Below are 17,528 nucleotides of genomic sequence, written 5' to 3'. Positions count from 1 at the left end.
TAAAAATACAATACAACTTTCGGAATCTATTTGCAAAATGCCAAAGCAATCATTATTCATTTTATCGTTCCGGATGTGTTTCGTGACGAAAATTTTGCATAATTATTAAAAACTAACCGGGGAGTAAAAATTTCAAAAGCTAGAGAATTCACAAAACACGAACAGTATCGCGCAGGCACAATAAAATTTTGCCCATTCCCTATAATGGGTTTCTAAGAGATTTTATTAAAAATAAGCTTCACGTCAATAAAACATTTAAATGAACATATGAAACTATTCGTCATCTCACACACAAGTCCCAACGCAGTAATAACTGGTGGCGTAGTGAACATGAACACCACTACCAAAACACGGTCATAGCAATCAACCTGTGCATTAGTGTTATGTCGGCTGACAGTTTTTTTTCGTCAGCCGTCGCAGCACATTAGGGTTATTCGCGTTGAAAGAGATTTTGAAGGCTGTTCGCACCTACGTGAACACTCATATGTAATTGTCAAAATGTGCGTGATGACAAAAGCAAAAATATTTCCTTCCTTCTTTTTCGCTCGCAAAAACCAAACAAATATCAGCAACACCGTCAACGCGAATTGAAAAATGCAGAAAATGCAAAAGAAAGGCATAAGATACTTAGCTGATTTTGTCTGTCTCGCTCTCCCTCCTTCATCACTCGCTTGGTCATGTTGCGTGTATTTATGCAAGCTATAGCGTTTTTCACCCGCCTTTCCGCAAAACACACTTGTGCTATCTTTTTCACACCTATAGTTCCAAACCGCACACAAATAGGCTCTAAGTTTGATTGGTTGTTTGATAAAATTCAACCATATAATCCACTTAGACGAGGTCCGTCCATCACATTCGTACACAGCACACATAGTTCTACTATAACGTACTATTTTTGCAATTTCTTTTTATGAATAACACTCATAATTTGAAAAATAAAACTACAGCAAACAGGAACCGCGTACTGATTTTTAACCGTGCTGCCAACCGACCCCTTATCAAGCAACATATTTCTACACTCAAAATAATTTTCACATTATTGTTACGTGAAATTTCCTGTACTTATTCATTTTCTGTCATTTTGCATGATTTATGTGACAAACATAACATCTACGTGAAAATCACATGCATACTATATTTTATCACGTAGTATCTACGTGAACTTGGCAACGTCAAACAGAATGTCATAGAAGAAGTATCGCGTGAACTCTCTATGTGAAAATACACAGAAATCAAAATGGCGAAGCTGTTGTCTAACTCAGTCTCTGACAATAAAATAGAATTTCTCGACGGCTTGCCAATAAGTGAGCTTTCGAAAAACCGTACGAATTTGACATCGAGCCTTGAGCTTACAGGTTTCACACATATTTAGTTCGGAATTCGAGGAGTTTCCTATACATAAACAATTGCAGCTTTACAATAGTAGTCGCCGACAAACGTCGTAATATTTGTCCGTTTTTATGTCGTTTGATTCATTTACGAATCGGCGATTTTGCATGGCCGTGCGATTTATCAAGCAACATATTTCTATAATTTCTAAAAACTATTTGCCGTCTTTTAAGAATTGGGGAGACAAAATTTGAAAATTTTACGTTTTAACAAACGTAGTAGCTAGCAGATAATCAAATGCTTTCCATTTTACCGGTAGTTGAATTCTACGTGAAATTCACATAAAATGCATATGTCTGCTGTATAAAATTCATAGGATAAATCATCTCACCAGATCATGATGAACTCAAATGACAATCACGTAGAATCTACGTGAAAATGACAGTGGAAAATATTCACATAACTTTTCCGGTAATTATGACGTGAAAATTATTTTGAGTGTATCTTAGAAACCATTCAAATATTACATAACGCGGAATTTAGAAATTTTCAATACCCACCCACCCCCATGTAACGCAATTTTACATGTTTGCCACATGCAATATAACGCTCCGCTGAATACCCCCCCACCCCCTAGAGCGTTATGTATTATTTGAATGATCCCTTACGTGCAGCATTTGCAATTTATATGTGCAGAGATGTGTTTCAGATGAAAATTTAATGCCTTCTATTCGCGCAGCATTTTATATACGTGATTGTGAACATGAATATTACGTGCCATACAAGTATTTTGGAATAGATCTTATCAAGTGGAAAGACAGTAACATTTATGTGAGTTGCATATACAATGTATGTCATTTTCATGTACTTTCAAATATCATGTGCAAAATCACGTGAGCGTCACGTCAATCAATGGTGTGAAAAAAATGTTACACAACAATCAAGATGGCGACAAACAGCACACGAGTAGGGATACCATCTGGTCGAAGTTAGAAATCAGGACACCTTTTCTCGGCACAAATCTGACTTAGCCATTCTATTCTTCGATGTATGAGCAAATGTACGCGTAATATGTGATTTACCCTTTAAATTACAATATAAAACTCTTTATTTACTGTACATTAAGTAAATAAGTTTTTTTTAGTTTTTTTACGCGTTGGTATGTACCTCGTGGAAAGACGCGTTGATTAAAAAATCCTTCCGATTTAAAAATCCGCGTGAAAAAACCGGTAATTCGAAAAGCCAAGTAGAAAAACACCTAGTAAACAAACTAAGTGTATCTCTGACGAGACACTTTCATCAAACCACATTAAATTGTTACGCATTAGTAGACACTTTATAAATTCAACACTCGTAAACTGTTTCAACTTAGACTTAACAAATGCCAGATGCTTAATGGTCACGGTCAAAGCGTGAAATATTCTTCTTATTACTCTACTGAGATTCAACCAATGGAAAGAATTCGATCGCAGTGAGCGTTGCGACCTGGAATCGAAAACACTTATTGAGCAATTTTCAAAAATTCTGCTCATTACCACACAACAAAATTAAATGTCTTAAGAAAATCAGGACAAATGCTAATAAATAAAAAATAAATCAGGACGCCCAAATAGAACTTTAAAATCAGGACATGTCCTGCTAAATCAGGACGGATGGTATCCCTACACACGAGTGAACTTCTTGCATAATTGGGATTTCCAGACAGTTTATTCGAGGTTTTTGGACGTAAGTACACGCGTTGTTTTTCAAGATTCGTCGCTTCAATGGAATAAAGTAGAAGTTTTGATTTCAGAATGTGGTATAGGTCAACTCAAAGCACTTTTGGAGCCAACAGAAACCCTATGGAAATACGACTGTTATGACTATATGGCTTGATTGCTGCATGGCGAGTACGCAATGTACTTTTTCATATGTTGATACTGACACATTTTAATTTTTGAAAATATTTTTTAAAAGTTTAATATTCTACAAACTCTGCAAGCCGAAGCAGCGGAAGGAAGCTCGAAAGCAAAAGAGGAAACAACAGCAGCAGGGGAAGGTAAAATTCGATGCAATGCTTTTTTTTACAGTATTTGACTAATTCAATATTCTCAGAACTAGATATTCTAGAAGATATAAGCATCACTTCAGACGATCCAGCTGATGAAAATAACGCTGCAATTGCCGTTGGAGGCGAAGCATCCAAATGGTTGTTACTCAACCATGAGCCATGGGCAATTGTTATAGAGCTATGGACAGCAAGCTTCAGTTTCCGCAAACAATTCTTGCAAAAGCAGAATTCAGTCTTGGAACTACTATCCAAATTTCCTCACTACAATAACAATCATCATACATTTAGTTGTGCAAACTACATAGTACAGTCGCCGTTCGATAACTGCAAGTCTTTTAACTGCAAGACCGATAACTGCAACAACTTTGCAGTTATCGGACCGCAATCCGTCAAATCTGAAGTCAAAGTCATATTTGACATTGAAGTGACAAATCTCGCGGGGGGATTCTAAATGCATTCGAAAATAAAAATTGTTGAATCTCTAGGAACATTTCAAAAGGACTTTTCATTTTTCTCGATTTTTTTTCGATTCCGTTTACTTGTTGTCTCTTCATTCTAGATGGGAGATTATAGATCTTCACTATTAATCAATGAAGCCAAATCACCATGTTATGTGGTTCACTTTCCGTAATTATTATAAGAGAAAAAAAAATTCCTTGTGCATTGTTTGGCTAGCTTTCACGTCACGGATCCTGCTGACATTGATGTTGCTTTTACTTGCGTTATGTCAGCGATTCCGAGCTTTCTGTCAAAATTTCATTCATGAATTGAGTTCCGAAACGTCTCGTAAAATGGTCTTCTGTAGTGATGAACTTTATCTTCGCCTACATATTGGTTATGTAAAGTAGTTACTAAAACGCAATAAATTATGATGCGAAAATATGACTATCAAATTGATTAATCAAAAAGCTTACCTATTTTAGTTTTCTGCTATTTTTTGCTACTATGTACTTCATTAAAAAAATACATTTCGACATCATTGAAAACAAAAATGGTAGTGACGGACCCCCCTCTAAATTTTGGCATGTGTCAAGTGTTGCAGTTATCGAACGGCATTCGATAACTGCAATGTAAACATGTTGCAGTTAGCGAACGACGACTGTAGTAAGTAGTGAATAAATTGTTTTTTTTTTACACTTCTAATGAAATTTAATTCTTTACCCAAATATATGAAGAAACCATATAACGAAATTCAATCTTTTCAACATATAAAACAAACATGAGAAACATTTTAAATTTACTACGAATGACTCTAACAATCATATTTACTCAATATCAAAATCACATTAATATCTAATGAAAACAGTGGGAGATGCGGATGAAATGTATGTGAGTTTCACTTAACGATCAAATGCAATACACGCAAGAATTACGTGAGCGTAATAAAAAAATATTTACGTGCGGTTCACATGAAGTTTGCGTGCAAACCATTATGGATAAAATCTATTTGTTTTTGCACATGAAATCTACGCGATTTTTATTTTGGGTGCACATAAATTCTTTTTTTTTGTGGACATTCCATATCCCCCCCCCCTCAAGCTGTCCACGTGGTATGTGAATGGCCCCTTAGGTGTTCACGCTACAGTGAGATGGTATGGTTTGAGACTTGCTTTGGTAATTGGGTTGTTTAGCTATTCACGGATTTCTGAGTTTTATATATCAGCTATAAGAGTGTAACCACATACATAAGACATACGTAACACTCAGGAAGAAATCTTCCAAAAAAGTTGGTACAAAATGAACTACTCGAATGGTACCAACCTCTGTGAAAAAACCTCTGTTTGAGTAGTTTATGGAGGTTGTGTACCTGCGCAGCCCTGCATTTGTCTCGTTCCCACTCGAAAAATGCTGCATTGATTTTGTAAACAACTTTTTGACAGTTCCTTATGTGATTTTCTTTGGGGCTCGATAAAGCCGAGAAATAGAAAATTCATTTTGTTATCGAGCAGTTTGACAGGGCGAGGTACGGAGTACTATGGGGCAGCGTGTACCAGAAGAAAAAGGCCAGTGTTACGTATGTCTTATGTATGTGGTGTAACCACATACATAAGACATACGTAACACTGAGAAAGAAATCTTCCAAAAAAGTTGGTACAAAATGAACTACTCGAAAGTACCAACCTCTGTGAAAAAACCTCTGTTTGAGTAGTTTATGGAGGTTGTGTACCTGCGCAGCCCTGCATTTGTCTCGTTCCCACTCGAAAAATGCTGCATTGATTTTGTAAACAACTTTTTGACAGTTTCGTAAGGGATTTTGTTTAGGGCTCGAGTAGAGCCGCTATGAAGAAAATTCATTCCGTTCATTTCCGTCGAGCAGTTCATACTGGTGTTGGTACCGGGTGATGTGGGGCAAAGAATACCAAAAAAATCGCCAGTGTTACGTATGTCTAAGTATGTGGTGTAATTGTCTGAGCAAAACGTGATTTTTCAAAGTTTATATCATTGTCCAAAGTTTTATATCATTTAAAAATCTTAAATGAAGAATAAAAATCATTCCAAATCGCTACAATGACAATTGGTACATGGGCGAACCACATACATAAGACATACGTAACACTCAAGAAGAAATCTTCCAAAAAAGTTGGTACAATATGAACTACTCGAAAGTACCAACCTCTGTAAAAAAAACCTCTGTTTGAGTAGTTTATGGAGGTTGTGTACCTGCGCAACCCTGCATTTGTCTCGTTCCCACTCGAAAAATGCAGCATTGATTTTGTAAACAACTTTATGACAGTTTCGTAAGGGATTTTGTTGAGGGCTCGAGTAGAGCCGCTATGAAGAAAATTCATTCCGCTAATTTTCGTCGAGCAGTTCATACTGGTAATGGTACCGGGTGATGTGGGGCAAAGAGTACCAAAAAAATCGCGAACTGTCATTGTAGTGATTTCGAGTAGATTTCGAGCAGTGTACAAGTTTGAGTTTGAAACAATCGAGTTCCATCTCTAGATTTTTTGCATTTTGTTATCTTCCCATCTACTAAGACAAATTTGACATGTCAAATACTATTATGTTCGATTGGAATGAGTTTTGACAGTTCGATTGGAACTTTTCAGTGACAGTCTCCAAACTTTAACTCTTGGGCTTCAAACAAAATCCCCTTCAACATTGTAACGTAATTTTCAAACAGCTTCCATTTACTGCTCGAAATCCTCAAAATAACCTGCTCATCTCATCTGTCAAGGGCCGGCTTGAAATTGTGTTCCTCGTGTGTGCTCTGTACGCGTTTTGCCTCAAACATTAAATTTTTGTTCAGAAAAAATTTCATCATCCTACAGTATACAATTTTTATTGTACCTTTTACTGAAATATCAATAGGAAATTATTTCAAGAACGGTAAGAGATGTCTTGGCTATTTGGTTACAAAAGTCAAGTGCCGCAGATGCCTCCCGGTGGCGATGGAGCACCTGGCGAACCTACGGGTACGGCCGGGGACATTGCTGGGGACAAAACGCTTACCAAAGCTGAGCGGAAAGCGATGGAAGCATATCGATTTGACTCGTCGGCTTTGGAACGTGCAGCAGAGGCGGCACGAACTCTGGAAAGTTCAAGTAAGTAACGTTGATGTTGCGTAATATGTATAGTGCAGATAGGCTAATGTCCTTGATTTTTAATGTTTATTTTTAGAGCACTCGCGGGAAGCTTTAGAACTATCCAAATTACAAGAAGTCACAAGACAACAGGAATATATGGCCAAAGTTAAGGAGTATGAGGCACACATTGAATCCTCTAAAGTGGAACAAAAACGCGTAGATCATGATGAACGTCGAAAAACTCTGGCTGAAGAAACGAAACAGCAGCAACAACGGGCGCAATACCAAGACCAGTTAGCCCGGAAACGCTATGAGGAACAATTGAGTCAACAACAGCGTGTTCAAGAAGAGAATCTTCGAAAGCAGGAGGAAAGTGTAGCCAAGCAGGAAGCAATGCGAAGACAAACAATTGAACATGAAATGGAGCTACGCGAAAAAAATAAGATGAAGTTATTAGAAGCGGAACTGCGTGCTAAGGCAAAGGTTGATCGAGAAAATCGCGACCTTACATTGGAACAGATCCGATTGAAGGCCGAAGAGAATCGAATCACCGTCATGGAGGGTATTAAAACAGCTGGTTCTGTATTGGGTCAAGGAGCAACCGCTTTACTTTCCGATTGGAATAAAGTGGCTACGACGGTGGGTGGTTTATCATTACTCGCATTGGGAATCTACTCTGCGAAGGGCGCAACCGGTGTGACGGCTCGTTTCATAGAAGCCAGAATAGGCAAACCATCTTTGGTTAACGAGACTTCTAGGTTCTCACTGTTAGAAACGTTGCGCCATCCGATTGATACAATAAAGAGATTCAAGGCTAAACCGACAGACGCTTTGCAGGGTGTGGTACTTCAACCTAAATTGGAAGAACGTTTACGTGATATTGCCATCGCTACTAAGAACACCAAAAACAACAAAGGTTTATATCGCAACATTCTCATGCACGGACCACCCGGAACTGGAAAAACCATGTTTGCCAAAAAGCTAGCATCGCATTCGGGGATGGATTACGCTATAATGACTGGTGGTGATGTCGGACCAATGGGTCGTGATGCAGTGACAGCAATTCACAAAGTTTTTGATTGGGCGCATACCAGTCGACGTGGTTTGCTTCTGTTTATTGACGAAGCTGATGCTTTCTTGCGCAAGCGATCCTCTGAGCGAATTTCCGAGGACATGCGATCCGCATTGAATGCATTTTTGTACAGAACGGGCGAGCAGAATCCACGATTTATGCTAGTGTTGGCTTCCAACACCCCGGAACAGTTCGATTACGCAATTAACGACAGACTGGACGAAATGGTTGAGTTTACTTTGCCGGGATTGGACGAACGCGAACGTTTGATACGGTTGTATTTTGATAAATTTGTTCTACAGCCTGCAGCCGAGGGTAAGAAGTATGTATCAGTCATACGATTACTGCAGTGATTTTTTACTTAAAGCGTAACATGAGCAGAGAAATAATGATGTTTCTCTATTACAGACGATTCAAAGTAGAGCAGTGGGACTACAGTGCGGTTTGCAGCAAAATGGCTAAGACGTGCGAGGGAATGTCCGGTCGAGAAATATCCAAATTGGGGGTGTCTTGGCAAGCGGCTTGCTACGCATCGGAAAACGGTGTTTTAACCGAAAAAATGGTTTTGGATCGCTGTGAAGCGGCTGCTCGACAACACAAACAAAAGGTACTTCTAACCTTTTTGTTAGTGAGACTATTTCTCTAACCTTCTCTTGTTTACTTTTTCCAGATGGCCTGGCTTTCCGAGCAGGAAAAGCTAGACCACAAATCGATAACAGGTGGTAAAGGATTTCTGATCGAATCTTAGGATAAGTATACTAAACTGTTTAGTTTATACTAAAGTAACATGAAGAATATCATGGCTGGGCTCGATATTTTATCTTCCAAATTCAATCAAGCTTCCTCTCTATTGAAAAAAGTGTTTCTGACATGGTTAGTTGAGATTGTTGTCATTTTCAACTGTTGTGTAGTGGGGAACATGTTTTTAACAGAGGGCGAGCTCGATTGGAACGAATCATTTCCATATACGAGCAGAAAAATGGTAACGTGACTCGGTCTATCTGGTACAATCGGCTCAATTGTTCACCTCAGGGAAATTTATATTAAACTTCTTCGAATAATAGAGCTCGAGTATTATTACCGATTGTACTTGAAAAAATTGCATGCATTTAGCGTCATTTGCATTATCTACCGATTGTGTTCGCTGATAGATTACCAGCTACTGATGTTCATTAATTTTAACGTCAACTTCGTCTAACTGCTACTACAAATTGTGATCAAATTGGGGGTTGAAAAGTTAAATATTAAAAATTTTATTGTTTATTGGTGACCAAATTTGTTGAAAATAATATTGTGAACTACCATCCATATGATAAGTTAAACACCGAATTTCATCTTCCTGTGAAAATCGGATTTCTCATGGTTTATGCTAGAACATATGTTCGATCAAAACTCAAAACAGAAATTCCTATCAAATAGCTTCAAATCAAAACGTATTATTATAGCGCTAATGGTTAACTTGGTTATGGAACTTAGGAAAAGGTCTTTAAATGTAATGAGCGATATTAGTTTTCTCAGTTTAGGGAAATAAGTTACAGAGCGAAATTTCCAGTTTAATGAAATAATCAATTTACCTATCCGATTTTTGCCTCCGGATTCAAACTTATTACTACATGGTCATTTGAACAATATTAAGCTCGCGAAGGCGAAAATGAAGAATGTGACAAAATATCAATAACTTCATAGGTACATTGTAATCCAAGACTACGTTATGTGTTTAAAATATAGTGAATTGTCACGATACGTCCTCCTGTGATTGCAAAATCATTTTTAGGGGGAATATTCGATAATTGGATTAGACCATAGTAAATCACAGATCAAAGATTCATAGCGAGATTTGCGGAATGACACGGCAACAATCTAATAATAAACCTTTGATTAAAATTTTATCGAGCGTTTATTGCTCTGCTAAACACCATAATCACGCATATATTACGCCTCAATCATTTACCATACCTCGCATTTCCGATCAGGATTCATCTTAGCTCCTGTGGGACAGCCAAAATCTTTTGCGAATTCATGCATATTGCTGAACGGACCGATCACTCGAAAGCGGCCCGGTGAGTGAACTCCAGTGGTTATCCGCTTTCTCATTGCTTCTGGTCGATATACGGAACACCAGGTTTGGGCCGCCGATAGCCAAAACATTTGTTCTGGAGACAGGTCCAATCCCGGAAGCTGCGGCTCGGTACCATGCTTTTGTGCCCAGTTTCGGTACGCATAGTAGGCTTCCTTAATTCCACCGTTATCAGCAATATTCTCCCCCTGGTTGCTGACACCATTCAGGTTTAGTTTTACATCTGGTTCGGTGTAGTTTCCGTATTGTTCTATGACGCATCGTGCTTTTTCCAAATAAGCTTTTTTGGTGGTCGGCTGCCACCAATCGTACAAATTACCATTTTTATCATACTGTCGACCTTTATCGTCGAAGCCATGCGTAATCTCATGTCCTATGACCCATCCAATCGCTCCATAGTTTAAATATTTCGGTCGATCGTAAGCAAAGAAGTGATCTTGGAGGATGCCGGCTGGGAATTCTAAAAACAGAAGACGCTTGTAATTAAAAAATCAAGATATTACAGCTCAAAACCTACGAATGCTGTTTTCAATAGGAGAATAGAATGCATTTACGACTGCTGGTCGCGCGTGTCGTATCCATTCGGTTTTGTTAACTGGCAAACGAAGTTTTTGGAATGATTTGGTGGCTTGAAATTTATTCAAATGCAAAATACTTTTCAAATAACTATCGTTTGAATTAATGTGTAAGTCTGCGTAGTGCTCTGTTATTTTCGCAATATCCATCAGCTCTTTTGGGAAACCAATATGGGTGGCCATCGCTTCTACTTTATCTAGTGCCGATAGGCGTGTAATTTCGTCCATCCAGCTCACTTTCTCCAGAATATCAATGAATGCTGCTTTAATGCTTCTGACCATATCCATGGCAGTGCTTTTTGCTTCTTCTCTAAAATGCTTTCTAATGTAGAGAGCTCCAACAGATATAGGCAAACCATTAGACACAACATCTACACATTCTTGCCACCGTTGTTCGAGTTCTTGCTTTCCACTGACAACTGTACTATATTTAAGCTGCCGTTCACGGAATACTTCAGTGAGTGAGAAGATTGAAGATCCAGTGGCTCGCCACATCACGTAATTCGCCAATGTTCTCTTCGAAGTACTTCGGAGTAGGGGTCCTAGCTGCTCCACGTAGGACGGTACGGCGACATTAATGATCTCTTCTTCTCCCACGGATATTCCGGTACCTTCAAATATTGCATTAAAGTACTGAATCCAATCAGTGTATGGATATTTATTATGAAATTCTTTCACCGTCATTGGATTATACAGCGCTGTGATATTACGACGTTGTTCCTTCGGTAGTGAAATATTTGCTAGTGCAATTTCAAAGGCGAGTGACTCGTATAACTCAACTTTCGCACGGTTTACGTTGGCACCAAGCAGAACAGCGATATCAACCATATAACTGTAGTAGGCAGATACGATCGGGTGATTTAGACCTTTGATGAGATATTCTCGATTCACCCCCAAACTAGCTTGATCCACCTGAAATTAATTGATCATGATCATTTCTTATGTACATTTTATTTCGTTTTCATTACTTTGATGGTTCGATAGGAAGTATTTTTCGAATCACTGCCGACAGAAAATCCTAGAATGTAGCTGATACTGTACCCATGTTGACGAAAGTCTTTAACCGACTTCTCCCAAGACCAGGAGTCGGCGTTCCATTGTTCTGCTTGTAATACTGGCCAGCCGCCCATCGTGTTCAGAATATCTTCCAATGGTGCATTTCCCGATTTTTCAATGTGCGCTATAATGATGAATATTTGCTAATGCTGGTGGATTCCGTACGTATAAAAACTCACTTTTATTCATGCATTTCGCAAACAGCTGCTTGGTAATCTTAAATGGTTTTGCTTCGCTGGCAACGACTTCTCCACTCACGAGCATTCGCAGTTGTTCCTTCAGTTGATCTCTTATGAGTGAAAAGGTATTCATCGAAACCTTGTTATCTGGGATGTACGTTTCGTTCACAAATTGACCGCAAGCGTATTCGTAGAAATCGTCACACGGTTTTACGCTAAGATCCATCCGTCTAAGCATATTTGAAGCTGTAAAAACATAGAAAAGTTTGTTTACTTCAAGAAAATAGATGGAAGTCTTTCAATGGTAGATATTTACTAACCTGAGTGAACACATCCCTCGTTAAGACACAACTTTGTTCTAGCAGATCGTGCTTCACGTAGTTTAATTGGGCCATCTTCTTTATTCTGCAAGCTTGTTAGCGCTTCTGGTACTAGTGGAGTATGCGCTGCTATGGAGAGACGAAATATGTTTGATTTAAGAGTTATGTAACAAAGGAATTGATTTTCTGTTGAGATCACGATATGTTTAGTTTTTAAGAATAATTTTTGTGCTAAAGAAAACAATTTTAATTTAGAATTCTGTATCTTCAAAAACAAATTTGACATGAGCTGAAAAATATTACAAATAGTTTTTCAGAAAGTCTACTAATGAAAAACAATTTTTGAGTAAAATGAGTGTTTTACTTTTCGACATAATCTCCATTCAGAGTGATGCACTTATTGAAGAGGTTTTATAATACTTTAATGCCAGTTCCGCAGTTATTCAAAAAGGTTGTTTGTTTCCAATTCTAGTTCTTCATTCGAATGAAATAGTTTGTCAAAGAGACACGGTTTCAACCGAGAAAATGGTTTCTCATAGTTAAATGTGTCGAATGCGGAGGGTAAGGAACTAGTTCGTAGAGCAATTCCTTCGATTATTGATTGTATTGTGAACAGAATAAGTTGGAGCGTTGTCTTGGTAAAAGAGCACTTTTTTCTTCGTCATATGCGTCAGTTTTATCTTGATTTAAACGTACAATTGATTCAATAGTGTAAAATGATATTGTATAGTGATTGTTTTACTATGTCCAAGGTAGTCGATGGATATTTATGCCTCGCGAATCACAAAAAAACTAGCCAACATTTTACCTGCCGATTGTGGCGGTTTTGGATGCTTTGGATTGCTTTCACCAGGCAATAGCCATTCTGAGATTTGGCAGTGACTCAGCAGCGTAGTGCAGCGGTGGATCTATGTTTCATCCATTGCCACGAATCTTCGCAAAAATTCCTATTTCTATTGCGCGTAATCAAGGCCACATTCCCCGTCGAAAGTTTGTTACAGTTGAATTAATTGGAGCAGATGTTCCGTAACACTTATCAAGCCATTGCTTCGATTGAACAGTATTTTTCTCAACAGGAAGCAATGCGTAATCAAAACCAAGAATTCACTTTTCTCTATGGTAACTAAAATAACAGAGGTAGTATCATTTGGAGAGCAATAAACTGAGAACGAGTTGATGTCATGAAATTTCTAACAGCGTTCTAGTTTAGGTTGGTACAATCATGCAACCCCGAAGATTTTTTATTTGCATCGCCATCTCTGTGTGAAGCCGAAGATTTTTCTGTAAGCATCTTTATAAACTCTGAAAATTATGGTTCTCATGATAACATAAAGTTGGGCAATATATAAATAAATAGCTTTTTTTACTAAACTTAAATTTTATATGATAAATAAGCAATGAAATGCTCTTGTTCCTTTAATCAGGATATATCGCTGCATTCTTTGGGAAAATATTAGCCCTGTTTTGAAAAGAAACGTACTGGATATCTCTGTGTTTTCCGAATTTCTGTTGATTCGTAGGTGCATCACAGATAAAAGGATGTTCATTTTGAAGTATTCTCTTTAATTAGGTTACGAAATGTTATTGCGTTTCATCGTCATTTTTTCTTTCAGTAATATTAATGCATAGAAGTAATGCTAAAGTGACTCGCCGATTTAAACGGACGAAATTTATTGTAATTATTAAAAAAAAATATTTCGGTTTTTAAACCCTCTAGTAGTGTTGTTATGCAAATACAAACATGAAAATTAGAAAATTTGAATATAAGGAACTGGAAAGCAAATAGGAAAATTATAGTGCTTTTATTTTTTTGTGTAATTGCATTTGCATTATTTGCAATCTCAATATGTAGAATTGCGAATCGAAAACACTCTTCCACGCTCTTTGGAACCTATCCTTATAGTTTGATGGATTTTTTTCTTAGTGATCGCTACTTACATTCTGGAGCACGGCAATTGATCAGTACGAAAAATAACGACACCAGTAGCACCGCAACCGTGCTTGCGCAAATCGTACTTATGCAAGTGAGAATTTTTTCGTGCGTAGTTCTTCTCTTCCACCAACTGTCATTTCTGTAGTGAGTCTCGTTCAAGACTTCTGCTCGATGATTTCCTCGCTTATTGTTAAACATACTCGCGAATACTGATAACAACACTAATTGCGCCAATAAAATTGTCTATTAAACGCTGATTAAGTGACTAGTATAGTAAATGCTGATACACTTTGTCGACCTTTCTCACCGCATCTCCCGTCAAACACTGTACAGAGGGTTGTGGCAAAGATTGCTACGTCCCCTAAAGCTCGGACTGCTAAAATTTATGGTTTTAGCGTTTTGCAAAGGCCATTACGCTGATAGTTATAGTAAGCAACCGGAGTGAAAGCATAAGCAAACACTTTATACTACTTCACCTAGCAGTGAGCACGAAGTGATTTCCAATGATTAATCATTTGTGTTCAATTTAACGTATGTGCTAATGTTATATTATTTTTATACGTATCAATTTTGCTGCTAATCAATATCGCAATGTAGTTTGTACTATATCAATATTGTTAATTAAAAAGTAACAATTTCTTTACTTTCTTTACTATTTCTAAGACATAAGTGTTTTGCAAGAGAATGAAAAAAGCAAAAAATCGACAAGGCTTATATTAAGAAAATATGCTAATCATACAACTCGGTATGCTAAAGCTTGCAACCATAGCACGGATCAGCACTTTCTGCGTTCCAAAGTTTCGCCTCGTCAACTTGAGCGGGTTTTTTTTTGGTATGGCGTTCCTTTAATGCGTCATAAATCTTGCGTGGAGGTGTTTACTGAAGGGGTTTTTAATTGAGTCAGTAGTCGGATGAAGTGATTGTTTTTGACATCGTTCGGTAGTATTTCGGCTATGATTGGTTATTACATAAAAGCACAAACAAACAGGCTAAAAATAATATAATTATGAGCTTATTAAACATAGAAAACAGTGTCAAACACATTGACTCAGAAAAAACGTTTAGTTATTTTTCGTCAGTTTGAAATTACACAGTGCAAAAAAATACTTTTTTTCTGCTTCGGCTTCTATATTTTATTTTTCTATACGAATAATGGTAAATGAAATGTCAAAGGCATAACACATTTTAAATGAATCACCTCTATCGAAGATATGTTTCGACTAGTCTTGGCCCAGAATGCGATCCCCTCTTTTACATACATTATATTATTTTACTAATATTTATAATGTCTATGTTTGTCCACGGTAGGGGGAGGGGGTAATGATATTGTCCACGTGGACACGATGTTTTTCCGAAAAAATGGAAATCTGCCAAAAAAAAAAATTGGCCTGCAATAAAAAATCTACAGCTGTATTCTGGTTTTAGAGTCGTTGTCAGCTGTATTTGTAATAAATTCGGCTTCTAAGATATATTTCTTTTTTAATCATTTTCTTTCATTAGCAGAGGTACCTTCGAGTTCTTTTCGAGCTTTTTTAAAATCATTTTTATATACTAAGATTTAACTCTTTGGGACACTTTCAACCAAGCTCAGTTTGGAATATGTTTTGTCTTCAGTTTTCATCCATCTATCAAACCACTTTTTGCTAAATTTGGAATCATTTTCTGCTTTGCTCTTTTCTTTCAGAATGCTTTTATGCTTCAACCATCTGACTGAATTTAAATCATTTTGTTTACCTTTTCCTCTCCTCAGGAATAATTCATCAATTTGAACCAAATTTAAAATCATTTCTTTTAGTTTTTGTTTTCTTTTTGCATTTCGGGAGCGTTCCTAAGCATTTTAAGTTAGTTCAATTTTCTAGTTGTTTTTTTGTTTGTTTTATAGGCGTTCCTCTGCTTATTCGAGCGGTTTTCTATGTAATTTGGAATTCATTTCTGCTGTAGCCTCTCCGCTGTTTTACCTTTTTAGGCATTTTGGATGAATTTTGATCTTGTAAATTTCTAACCGTTCTGACTTCTAAAAGTTGGAGATATGTTCGAGATGATTTAAATTTCATGCTTTTCAAGCCGCGTTTGAAGCCACATTTTTTTTTAGTTTGTTCCTTATCGTGCGATAATATGTATGAAAATTTAGGAAATGACAATCGACTTCCATTTGTTATTTACATGTAAATTTTATGCTTCATTAGTATTTTCGTTTTTGGTCTGGACTGTTTTTAAAAATAATTTTCGTTTATTAGACTACATTTAGTTTTTTTTTTGGAAAAAAATTTAAAAATTTATAGTTGCTTTCATTTTCATTTTTCTACCTTCACATACGTTTTTAGAATTTTTGTTTTTTTTCTTAACGGTTTTTAGTCACTTATTCAAAAAAAAAATTGAAAAAAAATTAAGTGCCCCTAGCACAGCAGTAAAAACTCCGTAAGCAAACGAAAAAGTGATAAACTTGGCGAACAATTAATTTGCGGCTTTTTGACGCATTTACTAGGGGCATCAAAGTTATTGACCATTCAAAAAGCCATAATATATTTAGGGCAATTTTTTCGCTTTTGTCGACCAGTTCAATTCACTACAATTTTGTTGTCATGTATTGCAAATCTTAAATATTTTGCAAATTGCAAATTAGGCAAATTTTGAAATATTGATTTTCTAGGACAATTAGATTTCTCTACTTGTTGTGTTTTGAGAAAATCCAAATAGCTTTTATAAGAGACGGCTTAGAACACTTGCCAGTATAAATGGGACAGAAAACAATACATCATTTGTCTTTAAAAACATTGATTGTGAAAGTTTCTAAAAGTCACATTTGTCTTTTTTGTTGTGTCTCGAATCGTACAATAAAAATGGAACTTAAATGCTGGAAAGAACAAAAGGTAATAGCCAACTGGATGGCTGTTTGTTAGAGGATGTCACCCACTAGTCGAAAAAGGTAATAACGCCAAAGGCAAAAAAAAAAATGCTAAAAAACTCTTAGAACTTAACAAGAGGGCTTTTTGTACCTACACAGGACTAATAACTGGGCACTACCCTAGTAAGTATCATTTATAGAACATTGGTCGAGTTCTGAATGGCACTTGACACTCTTGTAGCATGAAAAGTGAAACCTCGGAACATCTGCTATGCAGCTGTGGTACATGAGCAGAATCGATTTTTTGCACATTCTATCTTGGCCAATTACAATTACCCATTCTCACTGATACCAACGATTCCCACACCAATTTTCTAACCGATTTTTTAGCCGTCCGCAAAGAATATTCTTGACCCCTAACGAACCATGTAAACTCCGCACTCCAAGTCGGAACGTGATGTTACTCGCACTTTGTAGGGAATTTCGTAGTTGTCCATTTTTTTTGTCCGTGTTGGGTATTTTATCACTGCGACCAATTTTTTGATCTTTTGTGACATGTGCC

General features: G+C 37.1%; 2 protein-coding genes across 3 annotated transcripts; one reads left to right on the top strand and one right to left on the bottom strand.

Annotated features, from left to right (window-relative positions):
* Positions 1-6,543: 6,543 nt before the first annotated feature.
* On the top strand, positions 6,544-9,870 carry LOC129730882 (ATPase family AAA domain-containing protein 3A homolog). The gene is made up of 4 exons (XM_055690480.1): positions 6,544-6,927; positions 7,004-8,303; positions 8,390-8,588; positions 8,652-9,870. Exons 1-4 carry the CDS (start codon positions 6,720-6,722, stop codon positions 8,727-8,729), a joined length of 1,785 nt encoding a protein of 594 aa, XP_055546455.1. The 5' UTR covers positions 6,544-6,719; the 3' UTR covers positions 8,730-9,870.
* On the bottom strand, positions 9,238-14,434 carry LOC129730881 (neprilysin-2-like). Of its 2 annotated transcripts, none has more exons than XM_055690479.1 (6): positions 14,127-14,434; positions 12,189-12,314; positions 11,869-12,114; positions 11,602-11,813; positions 10,576-11,545; positions 9,238-10,518 (listed from the first exon to the last, which is right to left on the bottom strand). In XM_055690479.1, the coding sequence occupies exons 1-6, from the start codon at positions 14,317-14,319 to the stop codon at positions 9,929-9,931; spliced, it is 2,337 nt and encodes a 778-aa protein (XP_055546454.1). In that variant the 5' UTR covers positions 14,320-14,434; the 3' UTR covers positions 9,238-9,928. The 2 variants fall into 2 exon arrangements, with proteins under 2 accessions (XP_055546454.1, XP_055546453.1); XM_055690478.1 differs by having other exon boundaries at positions 9,240-10,518; positions 12,189-12,317.
* Positions 14,435-17,528: the final 3,094 nt, after the last annotated feature.

Source organism: Wyeomyia smithii, chromosome 3 (genome assembly GCF_029784165.1).
Source record: "Wyeomyia smithii strain HCP4-BCI-WySm-NY-G18 chromosome 3, ASM2978416v1, whole genome shotgun sequence".
NCBI classification, from domain to species: Eukaryota; Metazoa; Arthropoda; class Insecta; order Diptera; family Culicidae; genus Wyeomyia; species Wyeomyia smithii.
This window is presented reverse-complemented; position numbering and strand designations above follow the sequence as displayed.

Bases quoted from the DNA above. Each gene is read 5' to 3' on its own strand.
- LOC129730882 (XM_055690480.1), top strand. From the start codon at position 6,720: ATGTCTTGGCTATTTGGTTACAAAAGTCAAGTGCCGCAGATGCCTCCC. The intron at 8,304-8,389 runs GTATGTATCAGT...TCTCTATTACAG, and splicing joins CCTGCAGCCGAGGGTAAGAA to ACGATTCAAAGTAGAGCAGT. The intron at 8,589-8,651 runs GTACTTCTAACC...TACTTTTTCCAG, and splicing joins CTCGACAACACAAACAAAAG to ATGGCCTGGCTTTCCGAGCA.
- LOC129730881 (XM_055690478.1), bottom strand. From the start codon at position 14,319: ATGTTTAACAATAAGCGAGGAAATCATCGAGCAGAAGTCTTGAACGAG. The intron at 12,115-12,188 runs GTTAGTAAATAT...ATGTTTTTACAG, and splicing joins CGAGGGATGTGTTCACTCAG to CTTCAAATATGCTTAGACGG. The intron at 11,546-11,601 runs GTAATGAAAACG...AATTAATTTCAG, and splicing joins CTTCCTATCGAACCATCAAA to GTGGATCAAGCTAGTTTGGG.